Source organism: Juglans microcarpa x Juglans regia, chromosome 5D (assembly GCF_004785595.1).
Source record: "Juglans microcarpa x Juglans regia isolate MS1-56 chromosome 5D, Jm3101_v1.0, whole genome shotgun sequence".
Lineage (NCBI taxonomy): Eukaryota > Viridiplantae > Streptophyta > Magnoliopsida > Fagales > Juglandaceae > Juglans > Juglans microcarpa x Juglans regia.
In genome coordinates this window covers 21,617,115-21,636,098 of record NC_054602.1, presented here as the reverse complement: position 1 = coordinate 21,636,098, position 18,984 = coordinate 21,617,115, and the positions used below count along the sequence as shown (strand labels likewise).

Genomic DNA, 18,984 nt, shown 5'->3' with positions numbered 1-18,984 from the left:
TTAAAGTTTTATAGTGTATGGTTGTATTAAAATTTATGGTTGTATTAAAGTTATTAAAGTTAATTGTTGTATTAAAGTTTTATGTTTCTCACTTTCTAAAAGGCTAAGAATTACGGATTTTGTGTTTTAGGAGCTCTCATGGTCCTGTTGTTTTGTTGCTTCCCTTCGTGGTAGTTTCTATGTTTCTAACCATTTTGAATCTTTGATGTTTGCTTACTCTGTATACATTAAATTAGGCAGTATGACATATGAAAATTTCATTTTCAATTATTCTATGATGATGGATGTCTTTTCAATTTTTCAAAAAAAAAAAAAAAAAAAAAAAATCGTGCCCTGATTCACTAACGACAACCTTTTTGTTTTGCATCAAATAAACGTTACTCCAAAAAACATAAACAATGTTGGAATTAAAGACTCTTAAAATGTCAAATACAATTCGAGATTCAAAACATCAAATAAATGTTACTCTATAATTCATATAGCAGATACCATCCTGTGGAAACAAAGTAACATATATTTCTTGAACCACAAATACTAGCATATTCATTGTCTCTTAGACATGGGTACGACTAATATCATCCAACCCACTTGTAAACTAAAGGTGATTTCACATATAGATCTAAGACTTCTACCAGTTTCCATAATTTGCAATTGAGGGCATTGTCAACAAATTTCTAATAGTATGGTCTTGCCATTATTTTCGAAACAGAGTTAGAAACCATAATTCACCACTACCCTAATGAACCAAGATCTGGATCACTTGATTTGATTATAATTTATTTCCAATGATCATCAACCTTTTCTATTATCATCTTCGTACCCTGCATATTGTTGGCGATCTAGCATAACAAGAAAAACACGAAATCGTACTAAAAATAAAAATTAATCAGAATGGCAACAACGAAGTTATCTTCACTAGAGCAGTGAGTCTGTGATGCTTGGGTGAGACAATTAAATATGCAAACAACTTTCAATCATATAGATGAAGTTTTCTATTGCAACATAAAACTGATAGAGTTTTACCGTAATTCAAAACAAGGATCACAAACGTACCTTAATGCAGCCCCAAAACAAGAAGAGTTCAACCAAATAGAATAAAATGCAGCACCAGAAAAAAAAGAAAAAAGAAAAAGGAAGCAAAGTAGGAGGCGTTCAGCATGGCTTACGATGGCAACTGTGGGAGACGTCGACATCGTTTGGCGACGACTATGGCTTACAGTGGGAGTCCTTCGACTGTAGCTACTGTGACGCCCCAACTTCCGCTTGGGATGAAATAGAGACTTAGAACGTCGAGACATGTAATACAAGGTTATATACACCTATACATGACAGTTAATATGCAATGCATCTTATAAGTATAACTAGCAGTATGCAATAATCGCAGTGGAATAAGGGTGATTAGTTATAAATCATGCCAGAATAGACTAAAAACATCTCAATAACATTAATAACCATCATAAGTTCAAACTTAAGGATAGCATTTCCTTAATACAAAATACTTAATCCAAGTTCCATACTTAGATCAACTATTTCATACACTCTGAAGTATGAAGAGTCAATGCTTATGAGCATGAAAATTATTTTTAGTCTTCGTTCAAGGTTCGACTCCTTTTCAACCATTTACATCCAGCGATCTATCATGTTCATCCTTTATCGGTCCTGTCACAACTTCTATCATTCTGGGGGAATGATAGTGGTCCTATAAGGGGTGAGATTTACTCGAAATCTCAGTAAGTTAAACAACCAACTTGCACCGAGATAAATTATACATGAAGAATGATAAATACGAATTGCATGAAATGCAGAAAAATGTGCAAGTGCCTCCCATCTAGATTCATTAACATTTTTAGAAAAACCTTAATCCCTTTCGCTTTTAGAGAACATTTTCAGTTTCTTATTCAACAAATATGGCATTTCAAAAGAGAACATTTCATACTTCATTTTTTTTTTTCAAAAATTATAACATTTCATCGTTTATTAAAGCCATCATTAACATACGTTTGGTAGCAACATGGTTCCCCATATGCATCATGAGCACCTGCCGATGACCGTAGCACAACTCATGTTGGCGCTACGTCATTGTATGCAAACATCGCTCCCAATGCATTGATAATATAACATATTATTATCATAATATTATAACATATACACCCACCAATATTAGGTGTCATAACATATGATTTCACTCTGGCATTCTTTAAAAAGAACCCATTGGAAGCCCGTTGACTGTTTTTCGTCAATTTAGGGGTTACCACTCCGTTTTTACTCACTTCAGAGTGGATAGAGGAGTTCCACTAAGATAATTCCCCATCCTAGCCTTTAGGGTTGTGAAAAAATTTATTTTTATGTTATGCTTGAAAAATGTGTTTCATGACGTGTGCATGTATAACAAGCTTTTCAAGTAAAAATGACATTTATAGGTGCATTATGCTAAAATGGTAGAAATGTCACTTGTCATGTAAATATACACTCAATGTATCATATAACATGATATTTTATGCTCAAAGTGATAATTGAAACATGAATAAGGCATTTATCAATAATTCATAAATAATATATCAAGGTGTAAGTTAGAGGCCAACTTACAAACTTTCGGAGTAATTGAGAAAAAAAATGTTGTAGCTATGTAAATCAAGTGCTTACTAAGTTAGGATTAATATTTCTGTGGTGAGGTCAATAATCAAAGGTTTCAAAAGTGGGTATTTATAGAAATGCCCCTAGACTCTCAAAAATTGTCATTAAGGCTTTAAATTTTTACTAATTGTAAACGAACTCCAAATTTAATAAAAATTTATAGACTTCATATTTTTGGCATTCTAAAACCATATATGCTCTTGGATTTTCAAAAATTAAAGTGAAATTTTCCCAAATGGTTGCAACCCGTGGCATGCACTTAGTTGATGCCTAAGTGTATTTTGAACTATTGACCCCTATGTTTGCATGCACATGAGATTTTCTTTAATCACAAATGATCACTAACTTCTTTGATGACATAGTGAAGACTAATCCATGGATAATAGAGTTCATCCAAACACTTAATCATGGCTAAGATATCCTTAACCTCTAGTACATTCAAAACTAATTCATACTTGATGATTAAAACAAGATAGATCTAAAACCTACCATGTCATGCTTTTAACCACAATTTAAACCTTTCATAATTATTCTAAGACAATAATAAATCATATAAAATATGCTTAAGACATGCCATAGCTAAATTTTCACTTAAAATCATTTAATTATCCAAACCATCCCTTAATTGACTCGATTTTGATTTAAGCATGAAAACCTTCCCAATACTCACCCAAATTTCATACCAACACATGGAAACAAAGCTTGACATGATAACAAAGATCAAAAGTAAGAAAACTTACAAATTGCATGGCCTTCCAAGCACTCAAGATAGCCTTACACAAGAATTCTCAAGAACACCAAGAACTCACTCGGTTTAAATCTTTTGATCTCTAAGAGGGGGAAGTGCTCTTCAAGGTTCAAGAGGAAGCTTTCTTAGGTGTGAAGAAAATGAAGGGGTGAGAGGCCTTTTATAGGCAGCAAAGGGGAAGGGAACGTTGACTTTGGTCAAGGGGATTGATAGAAGATAGAGTATGAATATGAAATTGCCAGATTTGCTTTCGTCACTTTGTGTCACTTGTGCAGAACGAAATAATGCCCTAAACCACCATGAATTCACCTCTATGGTTGCTAATTTACTCTTATGGGGGTTGGCCAGGTCATGGGATAAAGGAGAGGGGTGAAAAATCATCAAAACCACTAAAGGGGCTAACGGATTCAACTGATTTTTCCTTTGGCAGATTTTGATCACTGTCTTGACTAATCTCTTTGAACCATCATCATGGCTGATTTGTGCAGGAGAAAGGTCACTTCTTGAAGAATTTTTCTAGTGGTAGAAGGTGGAGAGTTGGTTGCCAAGTGATCGTGAAGGTACATCTCGAAATAACTTGATACAATGGAGGTGTTTGCTAAAATTTTTAGATTATCTTCATTGGTTTGTGTCTTCTTGTGGAGGGGAAATAGTGGCCTGAAACCACCATGATTTCTTCCCTACTATGGCTACAATGGTTCTACAGTGGTGATCAGGTCTTGGGACATGATTTGGTTGACAAAAGAGTCATGAAATCTCCCCTTGCAACTGGTGGGTTCACATTGCTTCCATTTGGTAGATTTTTGTTGAGTTTCGGTTTTTGATTATTTTGGGTGGGAAAAACTGAGTTACAATTCTCATGATGTTCATGGGACCCCTTGAGGATTAGGTGGATAAGGATTTGACGTGGGGTGGTGGCTTTAACCATGGCAGATGGGTTGTTGAAACTCAACGAAAATAGTTTGCAATCAACTAGCTTCCTAGGTGCAATCAGTTTGGTGTTTTGAGTTGGTTTGATGCAACTAAATTTGTCCAAGGCTCAAAATGGGTTTATGAGGGTCTCATGAGGTGTTTAAGGACTATATTAACCTTGAGGACAAACCACAAAAATGTTGGACCCAAGGGCAAAATAGTCCAAGCATTACAAAGGATAATACTCAAAACTGATTGATGTAAGGTTTGGTCTTGTTATGCCATTTTTTGTAATGACATGTGGGGTGGTTTAGCTAAGGTATTAACAGGGCCTAATCATGATTTTAATGGAGTATTAATTCAATAAAATTAAAATTAAAATTTTTAAGAAAAGATTAAGCAAATTAAGTTTCAAAGCATGGCTTAAAGTACACTAACCTCAAGTATGATAGTTAATGACTTTAGCCAATTTTCAAAACTTAATTTGAGTACTAAGGGTATGATTTGAGCTTAAGGAAATCAATGTTATGGTCTATTGGGTTTTCAAGTTGAATAGTAAAATAAACCTGGCTTTGGGCAAAGTGGGTTTAAAAGGGCCAGATGCGTGTGTGCATGGCTCATGGCTCTTGGGCTTGAATGAGAGAGGCCTTATCACCAAATCGTTTCGAATAAAAAAGAAATCTCAAGATCCACTGAGATGGGTTTGAAAATATTTGACTTGGCCTAATTGGGCCATGTGTCAAATTTATACCAAGCTTGGCCCAAAGGCCTTATGCCTTCCTCATGCTTGGGTCAAAGCTAGTCTTGAATTCCTAAAGACTTGTTTCAAGGCTTCTTGAGCTAGGCCCATGAATGCTCTAAGGTCCTAAAAGCCTCACTAAATTCACTAACGGACTTGCTTCTCTAATCCTTCATGCTTAATAAGTTGGGCCTAATACCTTAGTGTCTCTCATAAGCCTTTATACCCAAAAAGTTTGGGTCCTTAGTAAACCACTCTTTGGGCCTTCTCCAATTCCATCAAATATTTAACCCAAATTGCTTAGCCCATTAATGTGGCAACCATCCAATATGTCATGTGTCATTCTCTTATGGGCCTCTTGGCATTGATCCTCAAAATTAAAGAAGCACTAAAAATTCTCCAAATAATATCAAGCACCAAAATTTTCGTTTCTCCTCAAAAATTACTATTGCACTAGAATCTTCTAATAATTCTTCTAAACTCAAAGTATAAGGTCCTCTTGCCAATTCAAATATCCAAAATTATTCTTATTCTAGAATAGTTCAACTCCTAATTAACTAAGATTAAGGTTACTAAGGTCAAGGCCTAATGAGCTTCTTAGGTGGGGTGTTACAGCTGCTGAAGAGGATTTTCCTTTCTGCTAGAAATGATACTTTTGGGTATACTTTTTTATGATGAAGAGGATTTTTCCTTCGACGTCGCTTGGGTATACTTTTGTTCAAATGAAGAGGACTTTCCTTCGTGTTTCTCTTCTTGCACGAGAGTGAGAGGAATTTTCCTTCATCTTTTTCTTCTTGTGTGGGAATAATAGAGGTAGAGCAGAAAGAGGAATTTTTTATGATGAAAATAATATTTGGGCTAGCAAAATTTGGCCAGTGAACAAATGTTGGGTTAAAATTATTGTAGATTTATTGATTCCATTGTAGTAGATTTTTGTACAACTTAGCTAAATTTTGGCCAAAATTTGGCTAAGTTGAGTCCGTTACTAGTACTCTAAATTTATAAAAGTGAATTCTCTATCTAAATTTTGGTCAAATTTTGTTGAGTCTACTGCTAATCCTCTAAGACTACCTATGGCATTGTAAAAAGGAAGAAAAAATTATAGCTTGGGATAGTTAAAAGACACATTAAAATAAAATATTTTGAAAATTATTTATTTTGAGTGATTGTTTTAATGGAGAATTATAAAAATTATTACACTTTCAAAATTAATCCAATACAAAATGTTGATAAATAATTCTTTTATTTAACAAGGTTTGAATAATTAATTTTAAATATTTTAAAATATTTGTGTTAAATATAAAATATAATAATAATAAAACATTTTTGAAATTTTCAGCTAAGCACAGGCATTGGATTACCCAAATGCCATTGAAATGCATAATTTGACTTATCCAAATGCAAAATTATGAGTTCTAGCTTGAGTAACAACCATCCCCTGGTCATATTTGACTCTTCACTGTTCAAAGGTTAGAACAATAATTTAATCAATAAAAGGTCCCGTGCAATGCTGTTTTATTTCCCTCAAAATTTTCTCTTTCCTAACCTACTGCTGGGAAATCCATCTTCACCATTTTCGCTCTTTCCCTCCTCCCTCGTCACTTTCCCTCTTCTCCTCTTCCATATTTCTACTTTCAAATCACCATTTTCGCTTCCAAGAGAGAATAAGCCAAATGGTAGTGGGTTTGATGACTGGGCTGAAGGTCTCATTGTAGTCCACACCAGGGCGTTGATTAAATCCTTTAGCGACAAGTCGCGCCTTGAATCTATCGACAGTCCCATCTGGGTGGCGTTTAACGTGGAACACCCATTTACATCCAATTAAGTTAAACACAGGAGGCTTGGGGACAAGTTTCCAAGTGCCATGAGAAACCAAGGCAGTGAATTCGTCTGCCATAGCTTTGCACCACTGAGGGTCCTTTAGAGCTTGAGAAACACATGTTGGTTCCAAGGTGGAAGCAAGAGGATGCTTGGGAGTCACTGAAAGTTACTTGGGACGAAAGATGTTGTTCTGAGCTTAAGTAACCATGGGATGGGTTCGGCGAGGTGGCGTTGGTACTGCAGGCAGACTAGACTCAGTGCTAGGGGAAGAATGAATAGGGGAGTCAGAGGGCATACCTGGAGTAGAAGTAGGAGTGGAAATGGCAGGAGGCACAATTGCAGGAGGTGTGCGATGAGAATCATCCACAACAGCAATGCGAACTAGAGGCACCGAAGGAGTGGAGACTAGACTCACGGGAGAGGGGACATAAGTAATTTCTTGAGGGCGAGGTGGTGCATTTTTGAACGGGAACAAGTGTTCTTCGAAGGTGACATCACGAGAAAGATACAGCTTGCTCGTGTTGAGGTCCAAACATCTGAAGGCATGTTGTGTGAGGGAGTACCCAAGGAAAACACAAGGTTGAGATTTTGGTTGAAGCTTGTTTGTACAGTAGGGAACAAGCCAAGGATAACATTGGCAACCAAAGGTCCGCAATTTGTGATAATCAGGAGCACGACCAAAGAGTGCTTCAAAGGGACTTTGCCATAAGAACAAGAGTGTAGGAAGACGATTAATAAGGTAGACTGCAGTGGCAAGTGCGTAGGTCTAGTAAGTGGAAGGAACCGAAGCATGATGTAGCAAGGTCATACCTGTTTCAACAACATGACGATGGCGACGTTCAACCGTACCGTTTTGTTGAGGGGTAAGGGGGCAGTGGTATAATGGCTAATACTACGAGCAGTGAGAAAAGAACGTAACTTGATAAATTCACCACTTGTTGGAGTACAAGTGTGACGCCCCGACTCCCACGTACAAAAGAACGGGAATCGTGACGTCGGGATGATGACAATACGGTCACGCATCCCAACGAAATGTGCTCAAGTGTGTGTGAAACATGCAAATGTGCACAATAAAAATTCGCAGTGGATATTATACTAGTCAACTAAGTACCAGAATTTTAAATACAAATATTCAACACAATTTATCTTTAAAGAGTTATACAGTCATCCCAAATATATTACAAAGGCAATATATAAATTGATAAAAACATAACTCGCTAAACAGGAGCAATCTCATATCACTCCACCAACGGAGCCAAGCTAGGGCTTGTCATCATCATCTACATCAAAATCTGCGATACCATAAAATGGTACCACAGGTAAGTATAAACCAAACAACTCTCGAGATAAAAATACATTAATGCAACCAACAATATGACAAAATACATTTAGTCATAAAATACCATTTTTTCCATAAAAATGATTATTTCCAACACACGGCAAAAATCTCATTTTGGCCCAAAAATATAGTTTGTCATTTTCCCAGAAAATGATTCACACAAAACAACCCATTTATCGTGCACCGTAGGCGGGAATCACAGGCGGGACACAACCACCATCCCTGCTTACCACCATCCCAATCGCGTGCACCGTAGGCGGGAATCGCAGGCGGGACTCTATCACCATCCCTGCTTACCACCATCCCTACAGTTTCTTTCCACACAATGAATACTTAACCGAGCACTGTAGGCGGGAATCACAGGCGGGACTCTACCACCATCCCTGTTTACCACTATCCCTACCGCGTGCACCGTAGGCGGGAATCACAGGCGAGACTCTACCACCGTCCCTACTTACCACCATCCCTACCGCGTGCACCGTAGGCGGGAATCGCAGGCGGGACTCTACCACCATCCCTGCTTACCACCATCCCTACAGTCTCTTTTCCTTTTACTCACATGAGAATCCAATTCTCAATAAACACATGAACATGTATGCAATCATGCGAAAACCCAGTTTTCTTTATAAACATGATCATGCGTGCAATTGCAGTGAACAAGACACGACACCAATATCCAACAAATGTCAACACAATCCAATCACAAACCAAACATACAATCAACTCCGTCCGCAATCCATCCGACCCCCGAACTCCTCGGACTCAGTCCGGCATAACCAACCAGTTCACAGTTAAAATGAGTTAGTGCAAAAATACATTTAAATCACGAAATTTCTTTCAGAAAATACTTACAGCGCTATAATATGATTTTTGGAGGATCACAGAGTTGCAAAAGGTAGCGACTCAGCAACAACACAGTGTAAAATACACTGTGGCCGTGGGTCTCAAATACCCACTTTTCAACGGGGACAAACTAAGACCCAAAATTGATAGGGTAGGGCCTAGAGAGGTCGGTGAAGCCAATGGTGGTGGTGGTTTGCCGTGGGTGGCGGCGCAAGGGGTGGTTTTAGGCCAAAGATGCACAAATCGGAAATGGGCTTGGTGGGGCTTCACCGGTGACGGATCGGAGCTAGGGTTTGGTCCATTGGGTTGCTAGAAGGTTGGGGATGAAGTAGTGAAGAAATGGTGGCCGGAGGTGGCGCGACGGCGGCGCAATGGGGCAAAGAATACCGCGGCTTCGTGGGGTGCGTGCGGGCTACCGGCGGCGAGATAGGGGCTGGGATTTGGGGGTTGAGGTCGCCGGAGGGAGGGGAGCTGGTCGGCCGGGCGGTGTCGCTCACGGTGGCGCGACGGCGGCGGTCTGGGTGAAGGTGACGGACACGGGGAGAGAGAGGGAGCTGGGTCGCGTGCGCGGGGAGGGGGAAAGCAGGGGAAAAAGAAGAAAAAGAAAGGAAAATAAGAAAAAAAAAAAAAAAAGGAAAGAGAAAATGGAGTGAAAGAAATGAGGTCCAGTTCTCACATCTTGAGTCACGAAAATGATCCAACGGAAAGGATTTTAAAACAACAAATCAATTAAAATAATTTAAACGTAATGATACAATGAAAATAAAATAATTAAATTCCACAATCAATTAATTTTAAAGAATAACAATTTAAATGTATAACAATAAATAAATATTAAGAAAACATAACAATTTAATTCCCACAATTTAAAGATCATAAAATAACCCATTTAAAATATCCGATAATTATAAAATAAGAGAATAAATTTTGAATAAATAAATAAAAATGCTTCATTAAAAATGCACTAATTTATGGGGTGTTACAACAAGTTTTTAAGCTTGCAAGAAAATTGATTCTCAACCATGGTGGTGAATTGAACAAACGTAGGACTAACATTAGATTTTTGCCGCAAGGGATAAAACCAACAATACTTAGTAAAATGATCAACAAGTAGTAAATAATACTGATAGCCATCAATGGAGGGAACAGGTGAGGGTCCCCCCACACATCGGCATACAAAAATTCTAGAGGAACAGTACTCTTGAGAGAAGTGGAACTAAAGGGTAGTTTATGCGACTTATTACATTGACAAGAAATACAAGACAATGTAGACTTAGAGGCGGACACAGGTAAAGCATGAGTGCGAAGAAGAGATGACAAAATCTTTGGAGTGGGATGCCCCAACCGATGATGCCAACAATCAAAGGAGACACAAGTTCCAGTTAAACGAATTTGATTGACTTGAGGCGAGAAGGAACGCAATGCCACAGGATACACACCATCTCCACACCTGTCGCGCATGAGCACTGCTCCCGTCATCCAATCCTTCACAAGATAAAAGAAAGGGTGAAATTCAATGACAACATTATTATCATGAGTGAATTTATGAACATATATCATATTTTTGTGAATGAGAGGCACATGTAAGGTTTCTTTTAAGGTAAGAGATCGGGAAGGTGAGGAAATGGTGGTCGACCCAATATGAGCAACGTGCAAACTTGTACCATCCCCAAGAACCACCTCATCCTGACCCTCATACTCAGAATGGATGGAGAGGTTAGCCAAATCAGAAGTGATGTTATGAGAGGCAGCAGAGTCAAGAAGCCATTTGCTGTTTGTTGGAGTCGTCGAAGTAGTGCAGTTCGCAACAGGGCGGGACTGAAGTTCAGCACATGTTTTGGTAATGTGTCCAGACTGGTCACAGATTTGGCAAACAACAGGGGATCTCTTGAGGCCAAATTTATTGTTGGAATTTTGTTTGGAGCGAGATTTGTTGTTCTTGAATCGACCATTAGACGGCTTCCATTGGGATGAGTTTGATGTGACAACAAGAGTGGAAGTATTGCCATCCATGCGTTTGAGATAGTGTTCATGCCCAATGAGGAGATCATGTAATTCAGCAAAAGACAAAGCAATCTCTCATGTGAGGATGGGAGCCACCATATCTCTGAAGTCCAAACCAATGCCATTAAGTACATAGAGCGTCAAATCATCATCCGAAATGGGTGCATCAATGAGGGAGTTCATCATCGATCACCTTGACTGCATGAAGAAATTCAGACACCGTGCGAGAACCCCGTTGGATAAGGGTGAGATCCTCCTTGAGCTGCATAATTCAAACTCGAGATTTGCTTGCAAACAAGCGGGCTAGATGTTGCCAAGCATCACGACTGGTAGTAGTCATTGCGATGAAAGGCATTACGGTTTCAGAAACCAAAGAAAAAATCGCATTCAACAACAATTGGTCTTGTCGATACTAGTGTGCATAGCAAGCCACAGCAGCAGGAGGAGTGGTCGCAGTGGGTGTGGGAGAGCACGGAAGGGTGCCATCCAAATAACCCATCAGATCATAACGAAAGAGGATGGTGATGAACGTTGCACGCCAAGAAGGATAATTTGATGCGGTAAGCTTATAGGGAAGTTGGCTGGAGGTGTGAATGGAGACAAGAGGTAAGACTGAGGGAGGGTTAGAGCCTCCTGAGACAGAGTTGGGATTAGATTGATCACTAGACGACATGGTTTAGGACAGAATCGTTGTTCTCGTGAGAGAAGAACCTACTGATACCACATAAGACTTTGCACAGATAAGTTGGCAAGAAGCTTAATCTCTTTCCATTACAACTTGTCTAAATATAATACAAGGTTGAAGCTAATAAAGGAATGTACATCTATGAATAGAAGGTGGAAAACAAATTGATTACAAATATATTTACAGAAACATAAATCATGGAATTGCCATAGATTATGTAGATTCCCTAATACTTTTCGTATCACACCCAAGTGTAGCATCGAATATTCTAGCACTAGCTGCATTACAACATTGTACAGAAACACTGGCTCACGTCTATATAAGAGCCTCATGTAAATTCATTTAATTTAATGAGAAATACAAACAATACATTTTTGTAGCATGGTATCAGAGCCAACAAGGACTAACGTCCATGGCTAATCCTATGTCTTCTTCTCCCCACTCCCACAACCTTCCCTTTCTCATACAATTTTTGTCAAATTAACCCAAGACAATTACTTGTTATGGAAGATTCAATTGGTCCCTTACCTACGTGGTTAACGTCTCTATAAGTTCGTTGACAACACCTGCCCAGCCCCTAAACCAAAGCTCGTAAATCATACTCCCAACCCTGCATATGACCTATGGCTACAACAAGATCAATTAGTGATGTCTACACTAATTTCATCTCTAGAATCCACCTACGCTTCCGTATCCCAAGCTTGTCTCATCCAAACCCAACTCCAACTTGCCTCTCTCAAAAAGGGGTCAGACTCCATCTCTACCTACTATCGACGAGCCAAAGCCCTTGCAGATACTATGGTTGCTGCAGTGATGTTCCATGGAAGATTCGCTTTAGCTAAGCCGTTGGGAAGCTCTCTCACTCATCACCCAGCTCTTGATGTTTCATTTTTCCTTTTATGCTTTTGCTTTAGGAAAATAGAAAAAAATATGTCTTGTAAGTTTGACATATTTAAACGTATACAAGTTTTGTTTGCTGGTGCTTCTGTGGGAAACGATTAAGAGGTGCTATTATTTTTTAATTTGAGAGAGGATACCAAAATGCTTTGGGTAGAAAAATGAGTTAATGCACTTCATTATTACTAATCATGGGACGATTGTAGCCATTACTTTCAATTAGGACTATTAATCAGGGCCGGGTTTTTTTTTTGGGTACAGTCTGGAGCCTAGAAAACCGAATTCCGGTTTTGGGCTGGAACCCGAGTTGCAAAACTCGGGTACACCCGGTTCGGGTACCTGGATTTACAGCCCGGTACCCCCTTTTTTTTTTTTTTTTGTTTGTCAGTTTGAATGTATGTTTCAGTTTCAAAACATTCAAAAATCAAAACAACAGTAAATGGTTCTAGTAGCTAAGAAAGAAAGTTAACAAGAAAGTGCAAGAAACGGAAGAAAGAACCATAGGAGAAACTTTGTTTCTGTCAATAATTTTCTGGTTCGAATACTCGAATTCATTTATCAGCTTTTTCGAGACTTTGTGCGGTTTTCTAGGGTTTGGTGAAAAAATTTAGAGTTCCAAACTCCAGTGATTAGCAAAGGTGGCAACTGCAATGGTACATATTTTAGTCTGCAATTTCTGTCGGTTAGTCTTTGTCTTTTCCAAATGTCATTTTTATTTGTTTCAGTTTCAAAACATTAAAAAAAAAAAAAAAAAAAAACTAGGTTCCAGGTTGTAAACCCGTATTCCGGATTTACAACCCAGATTCATTCTGGTCTGACTCGGGCTAACCTAGCCCAAGTTTGAAACCCAGGTTCCTAGGCCGGAATCAGGATGAATAGTCCTACTTTCAGCAACATCATCTTATTGCAAGTTCAATAAATCTCTCATTTCAAAAATCTGAAAAGTTTGTTCTCGACCAAAGCATGACTTTTCATATTTGGAGGAAGTGGCAAGAATCAAAGAGCAATAAAAAATTCTGGAGAAGGTAGATATTCGCTTGTTCAAAATGAGTGCTGTCTATTTTGGATTATCATAACTTAAAGAATGGGACAGTGGTTCATTTTGTGTATGGTGCTCACGTGTATGAATTGTTTGGTAACATTGTCATTTTGAGACTGGGCAGTGTTTTTCTTATGCATTCTTATGTGTTTTGAACAGCTGGAATGATAGTTATGTGTTTTGAACGACTGGAATTACCTACTGCTGATGGTTACCTGCCGCTGTTTCAATTTGTGGAATGTTGTTGTGGAATTACCTGCTGCTGATGGAATTGATGTTGTGGAATTGTGGAATTAGTTACCTGTTGCTGCTGTTGTGTTTTAATTGTGGAGTGTTTGTTGTGGAATTAGTTATCTTGTTGATGTGTTTTAAATGATTCTGGTTGTTTATTAATCACTTTTAGATGGTCATCAAACATTGCAGCATATATAATATTTTATTATTATTTAAAAAAATATTATTAAATTGATAATATTTTATTATTATTTTGACTAATAGATAGATAATCTAATGTGGGAATAAGTTTTAAATAGAATAATCAAATATAAAATCATGTGATATTATACAAATTTTATATTTACATTTACATAATCCAATGAAGATGCTCTAAGGCCGCCTTTGGCATTGAGCCAGCCCTAGAACCACCCAAGGCAAATCCTTCACGGCACCATAAACCATCCCAAACTGATTGCATTGAGAAGCTCACATCCCACGTCCTAGACATCCAAATTGCGTGACGAACCCCTCCACGTCGCCACCCTCTGTTGAAAGCAAACCGTAGCCCACCGTGAAGCACAACCTCTTTCCACCGCAGCCTAGTCACAAAACTTGTTATACCGTCCTAGCACCATTGCAATTAAACAGATCGTGTTCGGATTAACTCATATAATCTAATATTCATAATTTAACACAATACTCGAATTTCCACTCCTAAAAATAAGTTAGAGATGTTTTTACACCACTTGAGTCTTTAATAAGCAAAGATTAGAATCTCCAAGTAGTGAATTATCACGTTTGGAGCCTTGGACAGACACAATTTAACATACTTAATTGCCTGAATTCGTGATTTATCGGGTTCCGCATTAGTTTTGACGTAGAGTAGTTATTGCAAATGATGGCATACAAATATAAAACATAGAAGAGCATTCACAATAGATTTTGTAAAATACAATTTTCTGTAGAATATAAAAAAATATGACCAAAAGTCCCCTCCAACAGATTATCTATTCTATTTCTTTTTTCTATTTAGCTATAGTAAACCCGTTACATGTGGTTATTGTTCATTTTTCTAAACAACTTTATATTATTTCTCTCTCATTTCATCCTCCTTTCTTTTTTATCTTATTTTCATTTTAACCCTTTATCACTTTCACACAAGCCCCTCGTCTCATTACTCTCTAGCACTCCGTTTACATAGTCTTTGACTTTTTTTATTATTATTATTTTTTATCTTTTCAAGGTAAGCATAACTTAGATTAACTAAGTGGTTATAAAGATATAAGATTCAATGGGGCGAGAGCCCAAAAAATCATCCAAAAACAAACAAAAGCAACATCAGAAAAAATAAAAAACAGAATTTGGAGCCAAAAATTTGACTGTGAGTCTTTGACTCATTAGAAGTTTTGATGTTAATAATAAGGCTACCCTTTCAATCAAATGTGGGGCATCAGGATCAAATAGATGCATTGAACAGATACTAAAAATTAAATGAATTTTCTCTGAACAAACCAGGTTAGTTTGGTTTTCCAGTGAAAATGATCAAGACATCATGCATTATTTGGTGTAAAAAAAAAAAAAAAAAAAAAAAGAAGAAAAACCTAGTTTTACTCTTAATTTTGTCTCTATTTTTTGAAGTAATTTAAATATGACATTATATATAGAGAGCTATTGTAAATATCAAAAGATACGAGGATATCATTGATAGTTAGAGGAAATATTTGAAATGAATAAAAAAAATTAAAAAAAGAATATTTAAATTGTATAGAGAAAAAATAGATAAGTTGATGTATGATGTATTGTAAGAGTCAATATGTAAAATAATAATAAAATGTAGATTTTGGTGATGTATTTAGAAGAATATGATAAAGAAGTCATTGTGAACGCTAAGATGTTGGCCTCTCTTTTCTTTTCTTTTCTTTTTATATGTAAAATAAAATTTTATTAATACAGGTAAATAGACGTAATCCAGGGACACAAAGAGAACACCTAGTTACAGTTAGGGACTACAAATGGATACAAGAAATCAGGGAAACTAGCCCCGTTGAGAACAACTACAGATGCACAGAAAAATGTGTTAGAAGGAAGAAAGAATCTCTTAAAGCTCATCCAAAAAAGGTTCCCGATCTTCAAAGCTCGTCATTTCTCTCCATTTAAAGGCAGCACATGAGACAGACATATGGGGATCATAACGATTACTGATGACAAAATTGTTTCTATAGAGAACACTATTCAGCATACAGGAAAGCACCACTTCTTTTCGTGCAAGTGCTAAATTCTTGTGATATGAACCATAAGAAAAGAAAACCCAAGAAGATGTCACGAGTTAACCAATGAAATTAAATACAGGTTCTTCAGCGCCAAACAGGTGTTTAGGGAAACAATCAAGAGATACTACTACATCCAGGCCAAAAACACACTCGAGACGAGAATTCAGGGAGATGGAACTTACCAAAATCGATATTTTTCACGGGGAGTTATTAGCAACTAGTCGTCTTGGGTGGTCCATTGTTTGAGGCAACCTTCTTGAGGTCCACGAAGGATATCATCTGACTCATTAGAGAGAAGAAGACCACTTGCCATAGATTAGATGTCAATCATCACATGGCTAAATTCGACTAACCCTTAATGCAAGCATCACTTTCACTACCTCCAGTGAACTTCTTCATATTAATAATTGATTTCGCCTGCACTGTCGTAAGGATTTCCTTTGTCAAAGACTCTCCACAATTGGAATAACCCAGTCTCCATCTCTCGTACCTTCACCATCAGTTCTACAGACTAAAGAATCACTAGCCTCCTTGACTTCCTTCTCAGTCACAAATTCTCCAGTACTTCGACACCCTTGCAAGACAAGGTCCAACATCTTCCTTCGAACAACATATATTGGGTTGGGCTCAATCAGATATCCTTTGCAATATGCTTCTCTAAGAAAGACCATTTGTAGATTCCCTTTCGTCGATATGTAAAAAATTCCAGGATGCTCAAGAAGTAGTTCCCGCACATTAACTTCCATGGCAAAGTCCCTTCGGAAATGAGCTAAACGATCAACTTCAACCATTTTCTCCACTGTCAAGCTCAATAACTCATGAAGAATTCCGACTGCTCTCTTCTTAAACCGCTCCATCCCTCCACAAGTTCGAACCCGAACTACCTCTTTCCTCTCATACGGCTTCAAATACGGTAGCCTTTGCCAATTCTTCAACTTGTCTCTAACACCTGCCTCGATCTTAAACCCAGTCGGGAAATTAATTGGAAATGCGTGTTTGGTCTCGAACTCACTCAACCACTTCTCTCTATACTCTTTCTCCCTCCACGTCTCAACTTGGGCAACTCCCAAATTCTCATCCCTACACACCAATCCCACTACCTCCAAACCAATTAATCTAAAATCACCAGAATACTTTGCAAGAATCGAGTCACGAAAATCGAGGGGCAAACCCAATTCCGTTCTTATCAACCTCAAAGCATGAAGACGAACAGTGCCACTGACCGACATCATTAACAACTTCTTCACGCGGTATACAGCTTCCAACTCACATTCTTTAACAGCATTCTCTTCCTCCCTCATCAAAACTCTTACCTTCTGCCTAATCCTGCAGCATAAATTCCTCCTAATTGGATGCGTAAACAGCTCAAACACGTGTGGGTATTTTTTAATAAAACCGCCAATAGCGATGTTTAGTCCAACGATGTTCCTCCACCGGGACATCAACTGTACGGAAACGAAGGGACCGCGTTTTCTTTGCAACATTAGCTCAAGCAGGTTGAAGATGGTTCTGAGTTTTTTTATGGAGGTGACGAGCTTGTCAAGCTTGGGGTCCCTGACTCGGTCTTCCAAGCGAGTTCGGGCAGAGATTACTGGTTTTTTGAACCTCCTCTGAGTGAAAAAATTGAATGGACCAAATTTGAACTTTTGCGGCCTCGTGAAAGGCAGAGAAAATGGCAAGATAGTGAGCCTGTACCTATCTAATACCCTCATCATATTCGATTCGGAGAAGAGGGCTCTGAATACGAGTATACTTTCGCAGTCAGAACGGAGAATCAACGGGGGAGAGTGAAACTAAGCTGAGGAATCACTGATCACTATTCCATGCATTCAGGGACTTGAGGCCCCGTTTGGGTTTCTAGCCAAGAAACTCTTTTCAGAACGAAATAGGTTTAATATTGGGGCGAAAATTCTATTTATTAGACTGTTCTTTGACACTATGGCCACACCCTCCATCCAAAAAGGGCATGAATTGGCATTAGGAAGAAATTGGCCCCCGTGAACCCCTTCTTCAATGAACTAGGGGCTTAAAATTTTCGATCTAGAAAAACTGACCAGATTGGATCGAATTGAAAACTTTTTTGGTAGGTTTCGGTTTATTATTTGTGAAACCGAATTTATTTCGGTCCTGTCTTAGGATGAGATTTTTTCATCCCGAACTGGACTGGTCAAACTATAAATATATATATTTCTAAATATTTTTTATAAATTATATATATTATTTTATATATTAGTTATATAAGTGAATCATGTAATTTTCATCTAATCTATGACTATTAAAAATATAAAATGTTAAATATATAATTATTAATTAACTAATATCAATTAACTAATATATAATTATCATTTTTGATAATTTGAACAACTTTTTTTAGGCTATTTTTAAGTAAAACATATGCAAATTAAATTAAATAGTTGTAGTTGTATTATTCAAAATTATAAACATCGTCGATTTTTTTTATACTAATGAGCCAAAAATACACATTATAGGCTTTTTAGTATACTTCAAGAATGATCGGCTTTTTTGTATGATTGGGCCCCATTTTGAAACTAGCCCGGACCGATAGCTAACGGTCCGGTCTGGTCCACTAGGAGTGATCGATTCGGTCTGAAAAATGATGGACCGACATCTCTTCGGATCGAACTGGACCGATTTACACCCCTACTACGAATTGGCTTTCTCAAAATCAAATGCGATGAGTTCCGACAGCAACTTCTTCAAACCGACAACGACACTAGCTATTTAACTCGACGACGACATTGGCCAGGGAGGCTTCCTTTCTTCAAACAGTACCAACCCAAATTGCAAAAGCTAGGTCACTCGACGACGACAAACTT

At 37.8% G+C, this 18,984-nt stretch overlaps 1 protein-coding gene across 2 annotated transcripts; it reads right to left on the bottom strand.

The window, feature by feature from the left end:
* Positions 1-14,169: 14,169 nt before the first annotated feature.
* LOC121263976 (protein ROOT PRIMORDIUM DEFECTIVE 1) lies at positions 14,170-18,191 on the bottom strand. Of its 2 annotated transcripts, none has more exons than XM_041166987.1 (2): positions 16,330-18,191; positions 14,170-14,502 (listed from the first exon to the last, which is right to left on the bottom strand). In XM_041166987.1, the coding sequence occupies exon 1, from the start codon at positions 17,860-17,862 to the stop codon at positions 16,591-16,593; it is 1,272 nt and encodes a 423-aa protein (XP_041022921.1). In that variant the 5' UTR covers positions 17,863-18,191; the 3' UTR covers positions 14,170-14,502; positions 16,330-16,590. The 2 variants fall into 2 exon arrangements, with proteins under 2 accessions (XP_041022921.1, XP_041022920.1); XM_041166986.1 differs by lacking the exon at positions 14,170-14,502 and adding an exon at positions 15,852-16,155.
* Positions 18,192-18,984: the final 793 nt, after the last annotated feature.